Source organism: Manis javanica, chromosome 3, assembly GCF_040802235.1.
Source record: "Manis javanica isolate MJ-LG chromosome 3, MJ_LKY, whole genome shotgun sequence".
In the NCBI taxonomy this organism is placed as follows: domain Eukaryota; kingdom Metazoa; phylum Chordata; class Mammalia; order Pholidota; family Manidae; genus Manis; species Manis javanica.
The window spans coordinates 55,123,096-55,147,093 of record NC_133158.1 but is presented as its reverse complement, the minus strand read 5'-3'; the positions used below and the strand labels follow the sequence as shown (position 1 = coordinate 55,147,093).

General features: G+C 36.1%; 1 protein-coding gene across 1 annotated transcript in view; it reads right to left on the bottom strand.

Moving 5' to 3' along the window:
* Positions 1-23,998, bottom strand: part of UBXN7 (UBX domain protein 7) — a 94,884-nt gene that overhangs the window by 12,349 nt on the left and 58,537 nt on the right. The window contains exons 6-8 of the mRNA XM_037013112.2: positions 11,455-11,601; positions 10,155-10,245; positions 9,392-9,519 (exon numbers count right to left, since the gene is read on the bottom strand). Coding sequence (XP_036869007.1) covers positions 9,392-9,519; positions 10,155-10,245; positions 11,455-11,601 — 366 coding nt within the window. The remainder of the gene's footprint in view (positions 1-9,391; positions 9,520-10,154; positions 10,246-11,454; positions 11,602-23,998) is intronic.

Here is a 23,998-nt window from a genome sequence, read left to right as displayed (position 1 = left end):
CACAATAAAAGTAAAATAAAATTAAACCCAAAGTAGTAAGATTCCTCAAGGGAGGAACAACCTAAGACAGGCATAGTTGCAGGGGGGCCATCAGGTGAGAAATTGGGGATCAACAGAGGAGAGGCTCAGAACCTCACCCCCCATTTTGAGAGAAATCTTCTGCATCTGTGGATGTTTTGCTGCCCTTGTCTAGCTTGGATTAATACTTAGTCCATAGGCACACACCTGATCATCTACACTTGCCCTCTTACAGCACTAAACTATGTTTTCTACCTTTATTTTGCATCTACCTACCACTTCAGCATTTTATTAAAAATAAAAATAATAATAATAATAAAGGGAGAAATGTGGGATCCACATATAAATCAAGTATAAAAATCAAACGAATATTCATATTTGACCTGATTGTTTATAGTTCATAATGCGTGATCAAAACCGAAAGTTTCTGTGATGAATGCCCTTGTACTGTTCACCATGTAAGGATTTATTCACTATGTAAGAATTCGTTCACCATGTAAGAACTTGTTCGTTATGCTTCAGAAGATTGGACACTGACGAGAATTAGGCTTGAGATGGATTAATGATTGTGCATTGAGCATTGACCCCCCTATACAGAATTTTATTGTTGTTAACAACCATTTGATCAATAAATATGAGAGATGCCCTCTCAAAAATTAAAATAAAAAATAAAAAAATTAAATTAAATTAAATTAAAAAAAAATTAAACCCAAAGTATAGAATCTACTCCAAAACTACAATACCTGAATTCAGCAAAGTTATGAAGAAATCTGTTGCATTCCTTTACACTAATGATGACAAGCAGAAAGAGAAATCAGGAAAACAATTACACTCATAATTGCATCAAAAAGAATACAATGCCTAGGAATAAATGTAACCAAGGAAGTGAAAGACCTGAAAACTACAAGACACTCTTAAGAGAAATTAAAGAGGATGCTAATAAATGGAAAATCATCCCAAGCTCTTGGGTAGGAAGAATTAATATTGTCAAAATGGCCATCCTGCCTAAAGCAATCTACAGATGCAATGCAATACCTATCAAAGTACCAACAGCATTATTCAATGAACTGGAACAAACAGTTCTAAAATTCATATGGAACCACAAAAGAACCCGAATAGCCAAAGCAATCCTGAGAAGGAATAAAGCAGGAGAAATCTCACTTTCCAACTTCAAGCTCTACTACAAAACCACAGTAATCAAGACAATTTGGTACTGGCACAAGAACAGACCCACAGACCAATGGAACAGACTAGAGAGTGCAGATATTAACCCAAGCATATATGGCACATATGGTCAATTAACATACGATAAAGGAGTCATGGATCTACAATGGGGAAATGACAGCCTCTTCAACAGTTGGTGTTGCCAAAACTGTACAGCCACATGTAAGAGAATGAAATTGATTACTAAATCCATACACAAAAGTAAACTAGAAATAGATCAAAGACCTGAATGTAAGTCATGAAACCATAAAACTCTTAGAAGAAAACGTAAGGCAAAACTCTCTTGAATATAAACATGAACAACTTCTTCATGAACATGACAAAAATGAACAAGTGGGACTATATCAGACTAAAAAGCTTCTGTACAGCAAAGGATACCATCAGTAGAACAAAAAGGCATTCTACAGTATGGGAGAATATATTCATAAATGACATATCCAATAAGGGGTTGACATCCAAAATATACAAAGAGCTCACGTACCTCAAGAAACAAAAAGCAAATAATCCAATTAAAAAATGGGCACAGGATCTGAACAGACACTTCCCCAAAAAAGAAATTCAGATGGCCAACAGGCACATGAAAAGATGCTCCATATCGCTAATCATCAGAGAAATGTAAATTAAAACCACAATGAGATATCACCTCATACCAGTTAGGATGGCCAACGTCCAAAAGACAAACAACAAATGTTGGCAAGGATGTGGAGAAAGGGGAACCCTCCTACACTGCTGCTGGGAATGTAAACTAGTTCAACCATTGTGGAAAGCAATATGGAGATTCCTCAAAAAACTAAAAAAAGAAATACCATTTGACCCAGGAATTCCTCTCCTAGGAATTTACCCTAAGAATGCAGCAGCCCAGTTTGAAAAAGACATACGCACCCCTATGTTTATCGCAGCACTATTTAAAATAGCAAAGATATGGAAGTAATCTAAGTGTCCATCATAGATGAATGGATAAAGAAGATGTACATAAACACAATGGAATATTATTCAGCCATAAGAAGAAAACAAATCCTACCATTTGCAACAACATGGATGGAGCTAGAGGGTATTGTGCTTAGTGAAATAAGCCAGGCAGAGAAAGACAAGTATCAGATGATTTCACTCATCTGTGGAGTATAAGAACAAAGCAAAAACTGAAGGAACAAAACAGCAGCAGACTCACAGAACCCAAGAATGGACTAACAGTTACCAAAGGGAAAGGAATTGGAGAGGATGGGTGGGAAGGGAGGGATATGGGGAAAAGGTGGCATTATGATTAGCACACACAAAGTGGGGAGGGGAGCATGGGGAAGGCAGTATAGCACAGAGAAGACACGTAGTGATTCTATAGCATCTTACTACACTGATAGACAGTGACTGTAATGGGGTATGTGATGGGGACTTGATAATGGGGGGAATCTAGTAACCACAGTGTTGCTCATGTAATTGTATATTAATGATTCAAAAAAAACACAACAACCCATAATACACAGAAAGAAGAGGAGAAAGGACAGATATCAATCAATGATCTAGAAAACAGAAGAAAACTCAATGAAACCAGAAGCTGATTTTTAAAAACTCAGTAAAACTAGTGAACTTCTAGACAGATTGTCAGGGGAAAAAAATCCACCAATTAATTACCAATAACAGGATGGAGAGATGGAACCTAACCACAGACACTACAGTCATTAAAGGAATAAGAAATAAAATGAATAACTTATATGTCAATTCAGTCAACCCCTTAGGTAAAAGGGACAAATCCCTAGAAAGATATAACCTACTTAAGTTCATTAAAGAATAGATACCTGAGTAGTCCCATGTCTATTAGTTAAATTGAGTTTGTAGTTTAAAATTTCCCACAAAGAACACTCGAGGCCCAGGTGGCTTCAATGGTAAATGTCATGAAAAATTAAGGAAGAAATAATACTAATTCTACACAAACTCTTCTAGAAAACTGAAGAGAAAGAAATACTTCCTAATTCATTGTGAAACCAGCATTAACCTGGTATCAAAATCAGACAAAATCATTACAAGATACTATAAGGAAAACAAAACATAAGATAGAAAACTAAAAACCAATTATTCCCCATGAACACAGACACAAAAATTCTTGACAAAAGTTTAGCAAACAAAACCCAATGACATATAAAAATGTAATGTATCATAAGCAAGTAGGTTTTAGCGTAGGAATGCAAGATTGGTTTAACATTAAAAAAAAAACCAATCAATGGAATTTACTAAAAAAGAAAACCATGGTTCTTTGAGAAAATAAACAAAATAGATAACCCCCTGGACAGACTTATCAAGAAAACGAGTGTACACACATAAACAAAATCAGAAATGAAGAAGGAATAATCACAATGGGTATTACAGAAATACAAAGATTAGAGAATATTATGAAAAATTATGGCAATAAATTGGATAACTTCGGAAAAATGGACAACTTCCTAGAAAATTACAATCTTCTAAGACTGACCCAAGAAGAAACAGAAAATCTGAATAGACCAACTACTGGCAATGAAATCGAACTGATAATTAAAAAACTCCCCCAAAACAAAACTCCAATTCCAGACACCATCACAGCCTAATTCTACCAATCATTTAAAGAAGAGCTAATACTCATCCCTGTTAAAGCATTCCAAAAAGTAGAAAAGGAAGGAATACTTCCAAACTCATTCTGTGAGGCCAGCATCACTCTAATACCAAAACCAGACAGACATCACAGAAACAGAAAATTACAAACCAATATCCCTGATGTACATAGAGGCAAAAATCCTCAAAAAAATATTAGCAAACTAAATCCAAAAATACATCAAAAAGATCATCCATCCAAAGATGCAAGGATGGTACAATATTCATAAATCAATCAATATCACACACCACATTAACAAAAAGGATAAAAAACACATGATCATCTCAATAGATGCTGAAAAAGCATTTGACAAAATTCAACATCCATTCATAAAACTCTCAACAAAATGGGTATAGAGGGTACCTCAACATAATAAAGGCTATATATGACAAACCTACAGCCAACATCATACTTAATAGTGAAAAGCTGAAAACTTTTCCTCTATGATCGGGAACAAGACAAGGATGCCCACTGTCAGTCTTTGTATTCAACATAGTACTTACCAGAGGTCTTAGCCATGGTAATCAAACACAGAGACATAAAAGGCATTCAAATTGGTAAGAAAGAAGTTAAATTTTCACTCTTTGCAGATGACATATTATACATATAAAACCTTAAGGAATCAACCAAAAAACTACTAGAATAATTGAATTCATCAAATTGGCAAGATACAAAATTAATACATAGAAATTTGTTGCATTCCTATATACCACTAACAATGAACTAGCAGAAAGAGAAATCAGGAAAACAACTCCATTTACAATTGCATCCAAAATTAAATACCTAGGAATAAACCTCACCAAGGAGGTGAAAGAACTATATTCTGAAAACTACAAGACACTCAAAAGAGAAATTAAAGAAGACAACAACAACAACAACAAAAAATCATGGATAGGAAGAATTATCAAAATGGCCACCCTGCCCAAAGCAATTTACAGATTCAGTACAATCCCTATCAAAACACTAACAGCATTCTTCAATGAACTACAACAAATAGTTCTAAAATTCATATGACCCCGAATAGCCAAAGCAATCCTGAGAAAGAACAACAAAGCTGGGGGGATTATGCTCCCTGACTTCAAGTTATAGTATAAAACTACAGTGATCAATACAACTTGGTACTGGCCCAAGAATAGACCCAGAGATCTGGAATAGAGAGCCCAGATTTAAACCCATGCATATATGGCCAACTAATACAGGAAAAAGGAGCCATGAATATAGAATGGGGAAGACAGCCTCTTCAACAACTGGTATTGACAAAACTGGACAGCTACATGTAAGAGAATGAAACTGAATTATTGTCTTACCTCCATATACAAAAGTAAACTTGAAATGGATCAAGACCTGAACAGAAGTTATGAAACCATAAAACTCTTAGAAGAAAACAGGCAAAAATCTCTTGAATATAAATATAAGCAACTTTTTCCTCGATATATCTCCTCAGGCAAGGGAAACAAAATCAGAAACGAACAAGTGGGACTACATCAAAACCCTGTACAGCAAAGGACACCATCAGCAGAACAAAAAGGCATCCTACAGTATGGGAAAATATATTCATAAATGACTCATCTGATCAGGGTTTAATATCCAAAATATATAAAGAACTCATATGCCTCAAAACCCAAAAAACAAACAACCCAATCAAAAAATGGGCAGAGGACCTGAACAGATACTTCTCCAAAGAAGAAATACAAATGGCCAACAAGCACATGAAAAGATGCTCCATATCACTCATCATCAGGGAAATGCAAATTAAAACCACAATGAGGTATCACCTCACACTAGGTAGAATGGTCACTATCCAAAAGACAAGAAACAACATATGCTGGCAAGGATATGCAGAAATAGAAACCTTCCTACACTGTTGGCTGGACCGCAAATTGGTGTAATTGCTGTAGAAAACAAGGTTCCTCAAAAAACTAAAAATATAAATACCATTTGACCCAGTAATTCCACTCCGAGGAATTCACCCAATGAAAACAAAATTCCTGTTTCAAAAAGATAAATACACCGTTATGTTTACTGCCACACTGTCTGCAATAGCCAAGCTATGGAAGCAACCTAAATGTCCATCGATAGATGAATGGATGAAGAAGATGTGGTACATATACATAATGGAATATTACTCAGCCATAAAAAGAAAAGAAACCCTGCCATTTGCAAGAACATGGATGGATCTAGAGGGTATTATACTCAGTGAAATAAACCAGGTGGTAAAAGACAAATACCAGATGATCTCACTTATTTGTGGAAAATAAAAACAAAGCAAAGCATAAGGAACAAAATAGCATTAGGGTCACAAACACTGAGAAGTGACTAGTGGTTACCAAGGGGGAGGACAGTAGGTAGGGGCAGGGGGGATGGAGGGGGACTGTTCAACTACTGTGATGTACATTTGATAATAAAGAAAATAATTATTAAAAAAAGAAAAAAGTAAACTATATAATCACCTCAACAAATTAATCATGATAAAATCCCCTCATGATAAAAAACTCAGCAAACTAGAAATAGAACTTCAACCTGATAAATTATAAGAAACATACAGCTAACATCGAACTTAATGGTGAAAGACTACTTTCACCCCAACACCAGTAACAAGTTAAGGATGTCCAATTTCCGTTCTATTTAACTTTGTACTAGAGGTCTTTGCTAAGAAAAAGAAATAAAAGACACAGAGACTGGAAAGGAAGAAGTGAAATAAGTCTTTATTTTCTCATAACATGACCATCTATAAAGAAAATTCTAAGAAACCTACAACAAGTAAGTGAATTTAGCAAGGCTGCAGCCTACAAGATCAATTTATAAAAACTACAAAACACTGCTGAGAGAAATTCAAGACTTAAATAAATAGAAAGATACATGCCATGCTCATAGATCTGAAGACTCAATATTGTTAAGATGTCATTCTCTCCAAAATGATCCATAGAGCCAATGCAACTTCAATGAAAGCCCCAGCAATTTTTTTTGTAGATAGTGACAATCTGATTCTAACACATATGGAAATACTAAACACCCAAAATAACCAAAGCAACTGTAGAGAATAAAGAACCTAGAGGACTTACACTAAGTGTTTCAAGACTTACAAAGCTACAGTAATCAAGACAGTGAAATACTGGTGTAAAGAAAGACATCAATCACTGGAAAGAACAGAGTCTGCAAATCCACTCATACGTGATCAATTTTCCACAAAGGTGTAAAAAGGCAATTCAATCGAGAAAGGATAATCTTTACAACTGGTGCAAACAGTAGCTAGAAACAAGTATAAAGCCAGCCATATGCAAACAAAAAACCCCGACTTGACCCTACCCTAACAGCATATACAAAAATTAATTTCAAGTGGATCACTGACTTAAGAGTTAAAATTATAAAAAACATGGGATAAAACCTTGGGGTAGGCTAGGATTTCTTAGATAAGACAAAAAGCACAAAGTATAAAAGAAGACGATACATTGGATTTCATCAAAATTTTGAAATATGCTCTTCAGAAGAAATGCATAAGCAAGCAACAAACTGGGAGAAAATTTCTGCAAACCACATATACAACAAAGGACTTATATCTGGAATATAAAAAGAACCTTTACAATCCAATAAAAAATGAGCCAGAGATCTGAAAAGACTTTCACCAAGAGGTAACAAAAAAAAACACATGAAAAGATGCCCTTAACAAAACTTGCAAAATTGCAAATTTAAGTAGGTTGTTTACTGCACATTACTTAACTTCAATACAGCTGTAAAATTTTTAAGATGAAAATAAACTTAAGCCTAATTTATCACACACACACAAAAGCAAACAGATGTACCCCATGACATGCAATGGCTTGGGTTGACTGCAGATAATAACAGTGTGTACCGTAAGCTCATTTTAAATAACACTATGAGGACACATTGCTCATTTCCTATTTCACACCCAATCTTCATTGCTTCCTTATCAACAGAACCTTAATTAATAGAACATAAAATCTCGTAAAAACTTCTGCAAGAAAATGTGCCTAGGTAAAATAAGCAGAACTCTTATCTGGAGCTATTTGCCTTCGTAACAGAAGCACCACCCCCTTCTTCTTTGTCCATGCTTGGATATGATACCTGGGAGCGCAGCACCTATACTGAAACTGTGAGGACATAAGCCAATACTCAGGATGGAAGGGGGGAAAAGAGGAAGAACCTGGTTTCCTTGACAATATCCTACACTGTTTGCCTCTGATCTTCTTGTTGAGAAAAGAAGATATCCTGTTTAAGCCATTACTTGTTGGTGTTTCTTTTACACAATTTGATCAAAATTTATAACATTCAAAGAACTTAGTATCAGAAGTAGGGATCTAAGGTACATTACCCAAATCATCCCTATGCATTTGTCCCGTTTTACAGTCTCACTCTTTTCCACCAAGTGCCTTAACTTTTACTGTAAGAGACCGGGCAAGATTGTAAAGACACTATATGTTATAATTCAGCAACTCAAACTCAGGCTCTAGTTTTTGACAGTATCAGCCTTATGTCTACAAGAGATAAGGAACTATCTTCCAGCAATTACAGGAACTCTCTGGCTTTTTTCATGCATTAAAAAAGAATTCTACACAACTAAAACTTCTTTGAGTAATGGAAAAAAAACCAAAACAAAGCAAAAAAACAATTGTGTCTATTGATAAAGATAAAACAATGTTTTAGTTTTGCACTGTGTCCACCTAAATAAAACTCTGAGTAATGGGGGGAAAAAAAAGAATTCTGTACCACACCTTGGCAAGTACCCATAGCCTTTAGTGTCCATGGGCACTTTATTCTAGGTGATAACTTAAGGAATAGTTTTATCACTGCATGATATGAGTTCCCAATGCCACATCTTCTAACTAAAACTAATTCTATTCTCATTGCCATCAAAACCAAACAGGTCCTACAACCAGTGTTGACATTCCTGTATCTTTGAAAGTTTCTCACATGCAACTAATCTTGATACCAATTATCAAATAGGTCTGCCTAGTAATAGCATATTACAGAAATTAAGTATAAATAATCTCTGGGTGGGCCAGAGAGCCAGGTCCCAAACACATATAACCAGCAATAATGCCCAACTATGCCATGAAAGATGTCTACCAAAATCAACATTTCCATTGCTGCTTAAACCTGGATATAAGTCCTAGCAATGCTGACTCTGAGAAGTGGATTCCTCTGTCACCAGGCTTGTCAGATCAGTCCTCCTGTTCACTGCTATATATTCATATTGTTTACTACTAAACACAGGTCTTAGGTCACATGCCTGTAACCTAGCCTCAAGGAAGATTGGAAAAATGAAGCTTACGATTTTACTGAGAAGATAGAACCATAGAACCATATTGAGAAGACAGCAGCCTCTTTTCATTGAGAAGATACAAACAATATCAAATTATCAAAACATGAGGGTATCCAAGATGTATGGCCACAAATTATAACTGTCCACTACTTGCAGTGTTATCTTTACCATCTTAACCTCAAATATTTTACAAAAGACACTTATATACAATCACACTTAACTGCCTATCACCACTTCTTAGTCATACTTACTGAACGGGCACATTTTTTCGGGGGACTGCTAGAAAGTCCATCCAGTTGCCCATGTTCACCCAGAAATCCTGTCACTTGGTCCAAGAAAGAAGATACGTCTAACTGGTGCCACTCTACTAGCTTCTGACCTGAAGATTAAAAACCAGCATATATAACAAAATCAACACCCTTTCTGAACATTCTCGTTTCTTTTCACATATATGAATAATTAAAATTTACTAGAAACACATATCCCCGCCCCTCGTTACATAGTGTCTTTTAACCTAAATGATAGATTAATTATAACCAACCTAAGAGATTCCCAGCTGTCATGATAAGGCAACTATTTTATCTGCTAATATCACTTAATGCCATTTAGGAAGAAGAGATTCAGGTAAAGCAATACCTATGTAAAACTCAATTAATAATAAAACCAGCTCTACCCTCTGCTTCTCTGGTAGGACTACAACCAGTACCTGAACAATCTTAATATATTAATAATAGACAACCTAAAGGGGTTCCTTACAAAATGAAAAGAATGGTAAACAATTATTCTTTGAAAGAACAGAACTGCACAAATAAACTGCCATTTCTCAAAGTTTTCAGAAACAGACTGCCTAAACACACACTTCAATAGATGTTTAATCTATGGGGCATGAAGAAGAAACCTTCATCTAAATTATAAACAATTCTGAAACTAGATTCAGTCAAATGTTAGGCAGCAATCATTTGGGTAACTGAAAGAAATGATAGATTAAAGGCTGTAAGCTGGTATAAATCTTACCTGTCCGCGGATCCAAGATGGAAACATAGGGGAAATCCCCTAGCTTATAAAACTGTATGTATCTCTGACCTTCCTCACTGTCATGATACACCTATAAACCATTAATACATTAAGAAAAACAAAAACAAAAACAAGAGTCAGCTTGTGAAAAAGTACCAATGATATCTTTGTTATACCAGTAGCGACCAATTCTCCAAATATACGTTTTGTGTATATTAGTATATCACTCACATGTTAAAGAGAAATTGAAAGTCATCTGATGTGAACTCCCTCAACTTCCTAGCCTCAGTCCCTTCTGGAAACTTATATATGTCATTCCTGACTCTCAATGATACACATGCTAATAAATCACAATCTATTAGACTGTTAAGCTTGAGTGCTTAGCACAGTGCTAAGCAAAGAAATGTTCAATCAATAGTTGCTGAATAAAACAGTTGCTGAAAAAATTTTTCAGAAAAAAATCAAAATCAACTTAGGGACCTATAAAACATGAACAGGCAAATTAATAACATTAATAGCTTATCTTATACAGAATTAAGTTCATTCAGAAGTTATTTTCTATAATTTTTCATTAAATAAAAAATTGGAGCAAGTTCATCTGACTGAGCTCAATAATTTATATAAAAAGAAACTACAGCCAGCAAAACTAAGTGATAAGTCTAAGGTAATATAGTCAAAGAGTATCAAACTCAAGCTAAAATTCAAGTAGTCAAACATTTTTCCTTACTCTAGGAACTTCCACATCTGTACTGTAAATTACAGTAGCCACTAGAACATGTGCTTCTGAAGCACTTGAATTATGGCTAGTCCAAACTGAGCTGTAATACAAGTATAAAATATACAACAGATCTTTGAAAACTTAACACCAAAACATGTCATTAATATTTTAATATTAGTTTTATATTAGATATGCTAGTTTTTAAAATATACTAAAATTAATTCCACATACTTCTTTTGACCTTTTTAAATGTGGCTACTAGAAAATTTTAAACTACATATGTGGCTCATTATATTTCTATTGAACAGTACAGCCATACATTATATTAAGACATTTAAACTCTTTTATATGGTTTACATGGCTTGGTTCTTTTTTCCTCCTTCCCTTGGGAGTTCTTTATTGCTGCCCTTACCTTCACTTGCCCTCACTATTTCAGCCACTATGGGTGATTTAATTTTTTTATATGTCATAATTTAACTCAGTCATTAATTTTTTACAGTTTATACCTTAATTCCTCCTTCCCAACAACCCATACTACAAAATAAAATACTACAAAAATTTTGACTAACATCTCCTTCGCACCTGCCAGAAAATGAAATGTTCCCGTATTATATTCTTCACAGCTTCATTGCTCCATACATCACGGTTGAGGCACTGGCATGCAAAGTCTTGTACATTTTGAATGTTTATCATCAGCCACTTATTCTGCATCTGGCCACACTCTTTCGCCTATGAGAGTAAAGTTACACAATATTTGTTAGAAACATGCTTTACTTGGCAACTGGTATGCTTCAGAATTCAGACTGTCCTCTTCTCCTAATTACTATGTTTTTTCCCTCAAGTATGACATCTAGAATTTTCAGTATCTATGTTATTTTATTAATTTGCATGTATGTATGTATTTATACTGTCCATTTTCAAGCATTTTTCAAATTTAAATAAACTTTACTTACTGTTATTTGTTCTAATGGTTGGATTTTTATTTTATAGTTGGCCCTTGAACAATGCAGGGGGTTAGGCGTGTTGACCCCCACATAGTTGAGAAACTGCTTATAACTTCTGACCCTCTAAAAACTTAGGCACTAATAGCCTACTGTTGACTGGAAGCCATACCAATAACATATATAGTCAATTAACACATAGTTTGTATGTTCTATATATTAGATACTGTAGTCTTAAAATAAGGTAAGATAGAGAAAACAGTTTTTCAAATTGTTGCAAATCTCCAAAAAATTTCCAATGTAGTTATTGAAAAAAATCCATGTATAAGTGAACCTGCACAGCTCAAACTCATGTTGTTTAAAGGTCAACTGTATATTTAAACATCTTTACCTGAAAAAAATTCCACAAACTTAAGGTAAGTCACATAATTCTTTTGCATTGTCTCTTCCAATCCCTATCCACAAACATACCTCCCCTTTTTAACAGAGGTAACACGTGTGTATGTATTATTTTATGTTGTTCATTTTTTTCAGTACTGTTTTCTATACACAGTTCCAAACGTTTATAGAATCACTCTAAACGTTTCAGTAAAAGCTGCTGAAGGTTTCTTTTCCTAGGGTTGTTTTCCCAGAAGTAGATTTCAAAAAATGATATTACAAGATCAAAGAATGTTTCTGAATGATCTCCAAGAGACTCCCTGATTTGTAGCACAATAGCAGTCATGAGTGTGTAACTCTTCACCTCACTAACATAAAAACCTAAGAAGTGCTGTTAAATATGAAAAGAATGGTAGAAGAGCAAATGAGCAAATGCTACCTCAAACCTTTGCATAGGAGCAATGATACAAAAGTCATAGTTTTGAATAATTTTGGACTGGAATAATATCCTTTTCCAAATCAGCTTGATATGGGAAAACCTTAAGAATCAATTAACTCAGCTTACTAACAACTGAAGAACATACATCACTTTGCAGGTATTAGAAACTGTAAGACTAAGAATATCTTGATTTAAGATTTACACAGTCTTACAAATACTATAATCCTATTTTTTGGTAGAAACTCCCAGAGAAAATGATTTTCTATATTCACTACTGATTCCACAGATGAGAACCTAAGTTCTAAATGGAAACTGCCATGTGTTAAGCCAGGAAGTTGTATTTAACTAGTCAAAGGCTTATTCTAATGTATACAAATAAAATAACTTCTTGCTCCTAGGAAGTGTACCACGGATACAGATTTAATAAACAGGTGATCAATGAGTAATTATACTGCCTTAATTGAAGAAAAAGTGTTTGAGAATAAAGAAAAAAATTAACACACATTCTAGAGAGGCAGATTAGAGTACATATCCCTATAAAAGTGTAAATATACATAAATTGGCCTCAACTACAACACTGACAAGAAAAAAATTTGTAACACTTAAAATAATAAAAGTCCAAAATTTTAAAATGATGGAATCATTTGCTTTTAACTTTAAAAATTAATTTATTCATTCATGCTTTCATTACTTCTGATTTCTTCATTCAACAAATACTGAGTATTTATCACATTTCAGGTACTGTTAGAGGTTGTTACAGTTGTAGCAGTTACGAAAACACAAAAATTTCTACCTTCATGAAGCTTACAGTGGGGAGAAACCTTATACCAGTATAAGAAAGTGAAGATGCTGTTTAAAAATTGCTACTAGAAAGGGCCCAAAGAAGATGTGAATTTCATGCAAACCAACGTTTAAGAGGGTCTTACACAATCTAAATATACTAATTACATAAGTCAAGTACTAGAGTTAACAGTGGGCCATGGGGCAAATGATGAACCTCCCCTGTTGTAATCTATTAGGCTGTTCTGAATTGACATTCAAAAGCCATTATAAGTAGACCCAAGGGCAAGTGTGGCCACACCAAATACAGAGGTATGTGATTAGAATTTATCCGTGACAAAGGGGAAACAGAGGGAGGCTAACATCTCTCAGTCCCAATCAGTTTAGGGAAATATGAAAAAGACAGAGTAAAAAATAATTTTTCAGTAACATGTCTACATAAAGTCAAGATGGAAATATATTAAAATATGCATAATACTTTTTAATGGAAATTATGATTTTATTTTCCCTATTAGCTTTCTAATTTTTCTCTAATTTTTGCCTAATTTGAATAAAATTATATAAGCTATATATAAACTTAATTCAGAAAAAAATGTTAAGTGATCGAGTCATTACATGTTTTGTTACGAGACTGGTTCTTTACATTTTTAACTAAAATATTTCCACTTGCATTAGTAGCAAGTACTTTTGAAATTAAAAAGCACTCTTGGATAATTAGGACTATGTGTGTACATAACTGAATGGCAACTTCAATAAGTAAATATGTATTTCTTAAGAAAATAAGGAATATTATGGAAATTGTCCTGATTCTTTGTATACTGTATAATCCAGATTACACCATTCAGTAATTTAACAAAGATTTAAAAGGGCCGATTATGTGCCAGAAGCTCTTTTAGGCACTGTGGATACACTCTAGTAAAAACAAAGTAACTATGTTCATGGAACTTACATGCTAGTGGGGAAAGAAGAAAGCTTAAGATGTTCCCTTGTCTATAGTCAGATCACTGATCCGAAGTGCCTTGCTCACTCTGCTCTGGCTACACTGGTTTTCTTGGCCATTCCAGAACTAAACTTCTTTCCACCCTCACTACCTTACACTTACTGTTTTATCTGCTCTTCCTCTGGACCTTCCGATGGGTCATATTCCCTCAATTAATCCAGGTTTCCACTCAAATCTCATCCTTTCAGAATCTTCCCTGATATCCTATCTAAAATGGTCCTCTCTCCTCACAATTTACAAACATATGTGAAACCTATGAAATTAACCTTGCTTTCAATTTACCTATAAGAATTAAGCACCTTGGATTCAAGGTGGTGGCGTGAGAGGTGAGATTGGAGAATTCCTCCCAAAACCACACATAGTATGAAAATGCAGTTAACTGATACAACTAACCCTAAAACAACAAGAAAGAAGGTTGAACCAGACTGCATACAGACCTCTTGAACAGGGCAGGCCTCACAAAACAGGGTAATGTACGAAAGCCATAATCAGGCGGGACCCAAGCCCTCCCTGACCCCAGCTCACCGGCGGGAGGAAGAGAAATGGAGCAGAGGAGGGGGTGGAAGCCTGGAACTGCTGAGCACCCAGCCCTGGAGGTCTGCTTTGGGAGCAGAAACCTACACTGTGTGGTGATCTGGACATTGGGAGTGTAGACAGGTGGAGTGATAGAGAGACAGATTCCGGCCATTTGTGGAGGAGGGGATCCACACCCGGCCGCTCTGGGACAAAGGAAAGGCAGGCGGTCTGAGAGGCATCCTAGCAGCGAGAGGGCTGCTGAAGGAGCGGAGTCTGCACAGAGCTTGCTGTGCAGGGGACGGGAGAAGTGGACAACGTTGTCTGGGCGTGCTCTGTCCAGCTGGTTGGGAACACTGAGGAGCTTCAGGCGCCCCATCCCCCTGGCTGCCTACTCAGCTCGGAGGCCCCCCACTGTGACACGCAGCCTGCTGTGCCTTCCTCCTGGCCTGCCAACACCAGTTCACAAACCTGCAGTCACTGTGCTGGCATCAAGCCAGTCAAGGGGGGGCCCTGCCTACAACAGCAAGAGAGGCAAAGCACAGAGGCTTTCACCTGTGTGCTCCACCCACTGGCTCTTGACATCGGAGACAGGCAATCCAGACGGGAATCAGGAAACAGATCTTTCCTCACCTCAGGCACTAGCTCTGCTCCCCTATGACCCCTACCCTCACTCTAGTGGCTGAGCAGCTCCAGAGACTGGAGCTTCTGGGCACTAGTGGGCACCACACAGAAATATGAAACGTCAAAAGAACATTGTGCAGACCAAAATCTCACAAACTCCAGAAAATGGGTCAAATGAAACTAAGCTCACCAATCTGCCTGAAAGAGAGTTCAAAATAAAAATCATAAACATGCTGATGGAACTACAGAAAAATATTCAAGAACTCAGGAATGAATTTAAGTCAGAGATTCAATCATTAAGAAATTCCATATCTGAAATGAAACATACAATGGAGGGATTTAAAAGCAGACTAGATGTAGTAGAAGAGACGTAAATGGGATAGAAATTACAGAAGAGGAATACAAAGAAGCTGAGGTACAAAGAGAAAAAAAAATCTCCAAGAATGAAAGAATATTGAGAGAACTGTGTGATGAATCCAAATGGAACAATATTCGTGCTGTAGTGGCACAAGAAGAAGAGAGAGAAAAAGGGATAGAAAGTGTCACTGAGGAGGTAATTGCTGAAAACTTCCCCAATCTGGGGAAGGAGATAGTATCTCAAGTCATGGAGGTGCACATATCTCCCAACACAAGGGACCCAAGGAAGACAACACCAAGACATATAATAATTAAAATGGCAAAGATCAAGGATAAAGACAGACTTTTAAAAGAACCTAGAGAGAGAAAAAAGATCACATATAAAGGAAAACCCATCAGGCTATCATCAGACTTCTTAACAGAAACCTTACAGGCTGAAAGGTAGTGGCAAGATACATTTAATGCAATGAGGCAGAAGAGCCTTGAACCAAGAATACTATAGCCGGCAAGGTTATCATTTAAATTTGGAGGAGGGATTAAACAATTTTCAGATAAGAAAAAGTTGGGAGAATTTACCTCCCATAAACCACCTCTACAGGGTGTTTTGGAGGAACTCCTATAGATGGAAGTATTCCTAAGGCTAAACAGATGGGATCCAAGGGATAGACAAAGAGAACACAATATGATTCATAACACAGAAAGAATGGATGAGGAAGAAAAAGGAGGTGAAAAAAAAAAAAGAGAACCTTTAGGTTGTGCTTGTAATAGCACACAAAGTGAGTTAAATTAGACTGTTAGAGAGTAAGGGAATTACCCTTGAACCTTTGGTAACCATGAATCTAAAGCTTGTAATGGCAATAACTACATACATATCGATAATCACCGTAAATGCAAATGGTCTGAATGCACCAATGAAAAGTCATAGTCACTGAATGGATTAAAAAAACAAGACCCATCTATATGCTGCTTACAAGAGACTCACTTCAAACCCAAAGACATACACAGACTGAAAGTAAAGGGATGGAAAAACATATTTCATGCAACTAAAAGGAAGAAAAAAGCAGCAGTTGCAGTTCTTGTATCAAACAAAATAGACTTCAAAACAAAGAAAGTAACAGAGACAAAGAAGGACATTACATAATGATGAAGGGGTCAGTCCAACAGGAGGATATAACTGTTATAAATATCTATGCACCCAACACAGGATCACCTACATATGTGAAATAAATACTAAGAGAATTTACAGGGGAAATAGAATGCAAGGCATTCATTTTAGGAGACTTCAACACACCACTCACTCCAAAGGACAGATCCACCAGACAGAAAATAAGTACAGAGACAGAGACACGGAACAACGTATTAGAACAGATGGAACTAACAGACATCTACAGAACACTCCATCCAAAAGCAACAGGATACACATTCTTCTCAAGTGCACATGGAACATTTTCAAGAATAGATCATATACTAGGCCACAAAAAGAACCTCAGTAAATTAAAAAAGACTGAACTTGTACCATCCAGTCTCACAGATCACAAAGGTATGAAACTAGAAATGAATTACACAAAGAAAACAAAAAAGCCCACAAACACATGGAGGCTTAATAACATGCTCCTAAGTAATCAGTGGATCAATGACCAAATAAAAACAGAAATCAAGCAATATATGGAGACAAATGACAACAATGATTCAACAACACAAAAATCTGTGGGACACAGTGAAGGCCATGCTGAGAGGGAAATATATTGCAATACAGGCCTACCTCCGTAAAGAAGAACAATCCTAAACGAACAGTCTAAATTCACAATTAATGAAACTAGAAAAGGAAGAACAAATGAGGCTAAAAGTCAGTAGGAGGAGGGACAAAATAAAGATTAAAGCAGACATAAATAAAATTGAGAAGACTAAACTAATAGAAAGAATTAATGAAAGCAGAAGCTGGTTATTTGAGAAAATCAATGAAATAGATAAACCCCTAGCCAGACATACCAAGAAAAAAAGAGAGTCTACACACATAAACAGAATCAGAAATGAGAAATGAGACAGAAAAGTCACTATGGACAACATAGAAATATAAAGAATTATGAGAGAACACTATGAAAAATAATATGGTAACAAACTGGATAACCTAGAAGAAATGAGTAACTTCTAGAAAAATACAATCTTCCAAGCCTGACAAAGAAACAGAAAATCTAAATGGACCAATTACCAGCAAAGAAATTGAATTGGTAATCAAAAAACTACCTACGAACAAAACGCCCGGACCAGATGGTTTGAATTTTTTTTTGGTGTCATTAATCTACACTTACATGAGGAACATTATGTTTACTAGGCTGCCCCCTTCACCAAGTCCCCACCACAAACCCCATTACAGTCACTGTCCATCAGTGTTAAGATGCTGTAGAGTCACTACTTGTCTTCTCTGTGTTGCACAGCCCTCCCGCCACATTGTACATGCAAAACATAATGTCTTCTTTTTCCCTCCACCCTTATCTCTCCCTTCCCAACCATCCTCCTTAGTCCCTTTCCCTTTGGTAACTGTTAGTCCATTCTTGGGTTCTGTGATTCTGCTGCTGTTTTGTTCCTTCAGGTTTTTTTGTTCTTATACTCCACATATGAGTGAAATCATTTGGTACTTGTCTTTCTCCACCTAGCTTATTTCACTGAGCATAATACTCTCTAGCTCCATCCATGTTGTTGTAAATGGTAGAATTTGTTTTCTTCTTATGGCGGAATAATATTTCATTGTGCATATGTACCACATCTTCTTTATCAATTCATCTACTGATGGACACGTAGGTTGCTTCCATTTCTTGGCTATTGTAAATAGAGCTGCGATGAACATAGGGGTGCATCTGTCATTTTCAAACTGGACTGCTGTATTCTTAGGGTAAATTCCTAAACGTGGAATTCCTGGGTCAAATGGTGTTTCTATTTTGAGCTTTTTCAGGAACCTCCATATTGCTTTCCACAATGGTTGAACTAACTGACATTCCCACCAGCAGTGTAGGAGGGTTACCCTTTCTGCATAACCTTGCCAACATTTGTTGTTGTTTGTCTTTTGGATGGTGGCCATCCTTACTGGTGTGAAGTGATATCTCATTGTGGTTTTAATTTGCATTTCTCTGATGACTAGCGATGTGGAGCATCTTCTCATGTGTCTGTTGGCCATCTGAATTTCTTCTTTGGAGAACTGTCTGTTCAGATCCTCTGCCCATTTTTTAATTGGATTATTTGCTTTTTGATTGTTGAGGTGTGTGAGCTCTTTACATATTTTGGATGTCAACCCTTTATTGGATCTGTCATTTATGAATATATTCTCCCATACTGTAGGATACCTTTTTCTTCTACTGATGGTGTCATTTCCTGTACATAAGCTTTTCAGCTTGATATAGTTCCACTTGCTCATTTTTGCTTTTGTTTCCCTTGCCTGGGGAGATATGTTCATGAAGAAGTCGCTCATGTTTATGTCCAAGAGATTTTTGCCTATATTTTTTTCTAAGAGTTTTATGGTTTCATGACTTACATTCAGGTCTTTGATCCATTTCGAATTTACTTTTGTGTACGAGATTAGACAATAATCGAGTTTCATTCTCTTACATGTAGCTGTCCAGTTTTGGCAACACCAGCTGTTGAAGAGGCTGTCATTTCTTCATTGTATATCCATAGCTCGTTTATCATATATTAATTGACCATATATGCTTGAGTTTATATCTGGCCTCTCTATTCTGTTTCACTGGTCTGTGGGTCTGTTCTTGTGCCAGTACCAAATTGTCTTGATTACTGTGGCTTTGTACTAGAACTTGAAGTCACGGAGCATAATTTGGCCTGCTTTCTTCTTCCTTCTAAGGATTGCTTTAGCTATTCGAGGTCTTTGGTGTTTCCATATGAATTTTTGAACTACTTGTCCAGTTCATTGAAGAAAGCTGTTGGTAATTTGAGAGGGATTGCATTGAATCTGCAGATTGCTTTAGGCAGGATGGCCATTTTGACAATATTAATTCTTCATATCCATGAGCACGTGATGAGTTTCCATTTGTTAGTGTATTCGTTAATTTCTCTTAAGAGTGTATTGTAGTTTTCAGGGTACAGGTTTTTCACTTCCTTGGTTAGGTTTATTCCTAGGTATTTTATTCTTTTTGATGCAATTGGGAATGGAATTGTTTCCCTGAATTCTTTCTGTTAGTTCATTGTTAGTGTATAGAAAAAGCCATAGATTTCTGTGTATTAATTTTATATCCTGCAACTTTGCTGAATTCAGATATTAGATCTAGTAGTTTTAGAGTGGATTCTTTAGTTTTTTTATATATAATATCATGTCATCTGCAAATAGTGACAGTTTGACTTCTTCTTTACCAATCTGGATTCCTTGTATTTCTTTGTTTTGTCTAATTCCCATGGCTAGGACCTCCAGTATTATGTTGAATAACAGTGGGGAGAGTGGGCATCCCTGTCTTGTTCCCATTCTTAGAGGAAAAGCTTTCAGCTTCTGTTCAGTATGATGTTGGCTGTGGGTTTTTCATATATGGCCTTTATTATGTTGAAATACTTGCCCTCTATGCCCATTTTGTTGAGAGTTTTTATCATGAATGGATGTTGAATTTTGTCAAATGCTTTTTCAGCATCTGTGGAGATGATCATGTGATTTCTGTCCTTTTTGTTGATGTGGTGGATGATGTTGATGGATTTTTGAATTTGTACCATCTTTGCATCCCTGAGATGAATCCCACTTGGTCATGGTATGTGATCCTCTTGATGTATTTTTTAATTCACTTTGCTAATATTTTCTTGAGTATTTTTGCATCTATGTTCATCAGGGATATTAGTCTGTAATTTTCTTTTTTGGTGGGGTCATTGCCTGGTTTTGGTATTAGGGTGATGCTGGCTTCATAGAATGAGTTTGGGTGTATTCTCTCCTCTTCTATTTTTCTTTAAGGAGAATGGGTATTATGTCTTCTCTGTATGTCTGATAAAATTCCGCAGTAAATTCACCTGGCCCGGGGGTTTTGCTCTTGGGTAGTTTTAAAATTACCACTTCAATTTCGTTGCTGGTAATTGGTCTGTTTAGATTTTCTATTTCTTCCTTGGTCAGTCTTAGAAGGTTGTATTTTTCTAGGAAGTTGTCCATTTCTTCTAGGTTTTCCAGCTTGTTAGCATGTAGGTATTCATAGTATTCTCTAATAATTCTTTGTATTTCTGTGGGGTCCATTGTGATTTCTCCTTTCTCGTTTCTGATTCTGCTGATGTGTGCTAACTCTCTTTTTCTCTTAGTAAGTCTGACTAGAGGCTTATCTATTTTGTTTATTTTTTGTTAAAGAAGCAGCTCTTGGTTGCATTTTTCCTATTGTTTTATTCTTCTCTTTTTTATTTATTTCTTCTCTGATCTTTATTATGTCCCTCCTTCTACTGACTTTATGCCTCATTTGTTCTTCTTTTTCCAATTTCAGTAATTGTGAAATTAGACTATTCATTTAGAATTGTTCTTTCTTCTTTAAATATGCCTGGATTGCTATATATTAAAACTGTTTGGCTGCGTCCCACAGAAGTTGGAGCTTTGTGTTGTTTTTATTTGTTTCCATATAATGCTTTATCTCTATTTTAATTTGGTCGTTGATACATTGATTATTTAGGAGCATGTTGTTAAGCCTCCATGTGTTCGTGAGCCTTTTTGATTTCTTTGTGCAATTTATTTCTACTTCTATACCTTTGTGGTCTCAGAAGTTGCTTGGAAGAATTTCAATCTTTTTAAATTTAGTGAGGCTCTTTTTGTGGCCTAGTATGTGGTCTATTCTGGAGAATGTTCCATGTGCACTTGAGAAGAATGTGTATCCTGTTGCTTTTGGATGTAGAGTTCTACAGATGTCTGTTAGGTCCATCTATTCTAGTGTGTTGTTCAGTACCTCTGTGTCCTTCCTTATTTTCTGTCTGGTGGATCTGTCCTTTGGAGTGAGTGGTGTGTTGAAGTCTCCTAAAATGAATGCCTTGCATTCTATTTCCCCTGTAAATTCTCTTAGTATTTATTTCACATATGTAGGTGATCCTGTGTTGGGTGCATAGACATTTATAACAGATATATCCTCTTGTTGGACTGACCCCTTTATCATTATGTAATGTCCTTCTTTGTCTCTGTTACTTTGTTTTGAAGTCAATTTTGTCTGATACAAGTACTGCAACACATGCTTTTTTCTCCCTGTTGTCTGCATGAAATACCTTTTGCCATCTCTCGACTTTTAGTCTGTGCATGTCTTTGGGTTTGAGGTGTGTCTCTTGTAAGCAGCATATAGATGGGTCTTGCATTTTTATCCATTCTATTATTCTGTGTCTTTTGATTGGTGCATTCAGTCCATTTACATTTATGGTGATTATTGAAAGATATGTACTTATTGCCATTGCAGTCTTTAGATTCATGGTTACCAAAGGTTCAAAGTTAGCTTCTTTACCATCTTAATGTCTAACTTAACTTGCTTATTGAGCTATTATAAACACAGTCTCATGATTCTTTATTTCTCTCCCTTCTTATTCCTCCTCCTCCATTCTTTGTATGATAGGTGTTTTATTTGGTGCTTTTTTGTGTTTCCTTTGACTGCTTTTGTGGGTAGTTGATTTCATTTTTTTTTCGTTTTGAGAGGGCATCTCTCATATTTATTGATCAAATGGTTGTTAACAATAAAATTCTGTATAGGGGAGTCAATGCTCAATGCACAATCATTAATCCACCCGCAGCCTAATTCTCATCAGTCTCCAATCTTCTGAAGCATACCGAACAAGTTCTTACATGGTGAACAAATTCTTACATAGTGAATAAGTTCTTACATGGTGAACAGTAAAAGGGCAGTCATCACAAAACCTTTCGGTTTTGATCACTCATTATGAACTATAAACAATCAGGTCAAATATGAATATTTGTTTGATTTTTATACTTGATTTATATGTGAATCCCACATTTCTCCCTTTATTATTATTATCATTATTTTTTTAAATAAAATGCTGAAGTGGTTAGGTAGATGCAAGATAAAGGTGGAAAACATAGTTTAGTGTTGTAAGAGAGCAAATGTAGATGATCAGGTCTGTGCCTGTAGACTGTGTGTTGATCCAAGCTAGACAAGGGCAATAAAACATCCACAGATGCAGAAGATTTATCTCAAAATAGGGGGGGTGAGGTTCTAAGCCTCACCTCTGTTGATCCCCAATTTCTCACCTGATGGCCCCCCTGCAACTGTGCCTGTCTTAGGTTGTTCCTCCCTTGAGGTATATTACCCGTCTCTGGCTAACCAGTCATCTTCCAGGGCCATATAGGGAAATGTAAAGTTGGTAAGTGAGAGAGAAGCCATATTGTTTGAAAAGGTTAGCTTTTTACTTCTTTGCAGATTTATACCCTGTGGCTTCTATGCCCAGCATGTCATGAGGTATCTTTACCACTTGGAGGAATTATGATACTCAGTGAATTCGATATGAGGCACAAATTCTATTTAAGGGTTGTAATTAGTAAGGAAGAAGAAAAGCTATAGAGGTAGCAGACGGAAGAAAACATGGGAAGATTATTTCTTTGACATATCTTCTTGTAGAGTAACTTAAGCATGTAAAGGTTTTAAACTACTAATTAAATTGCGCACACACATTAACATAATAGGAGTACAGTTACATAACCAAAGCATACCTATAATTACCAGCCATCTCCAGTGAAGTCAAGAAAATCAGTTAGGCACCCTAGGCATTTGTGAAAATTTGTATATGATATAATGGATATTGTCCAACTGAACTTGAACAGTCTGAGAGAAATCAGACAAATTAAAACAACCCATTCCTGGGAACTGTTCACATCCCATATGTTCTTTAAACAGTAGATAGTCTGCAGTCGTAAGATTTTGGAGCGCTACAACTTGCACTTCTCCTAATTCTTCGTTGAGTTCCAACAGTACAGATCCAGTCAAATTTGTTGTTTTACTGTATGCACAGCCCAGCTTAGATATCTCCTTCTTCATTCCAATGGCAAGTCCAGGAACCGGTGGGGTGAATGCAGCTACAACTGCAACATTGCCTGGATCTTAGCTGAGGTTTTTTGATGATCATCTTCTGGTATGACTCTTCCAGAGA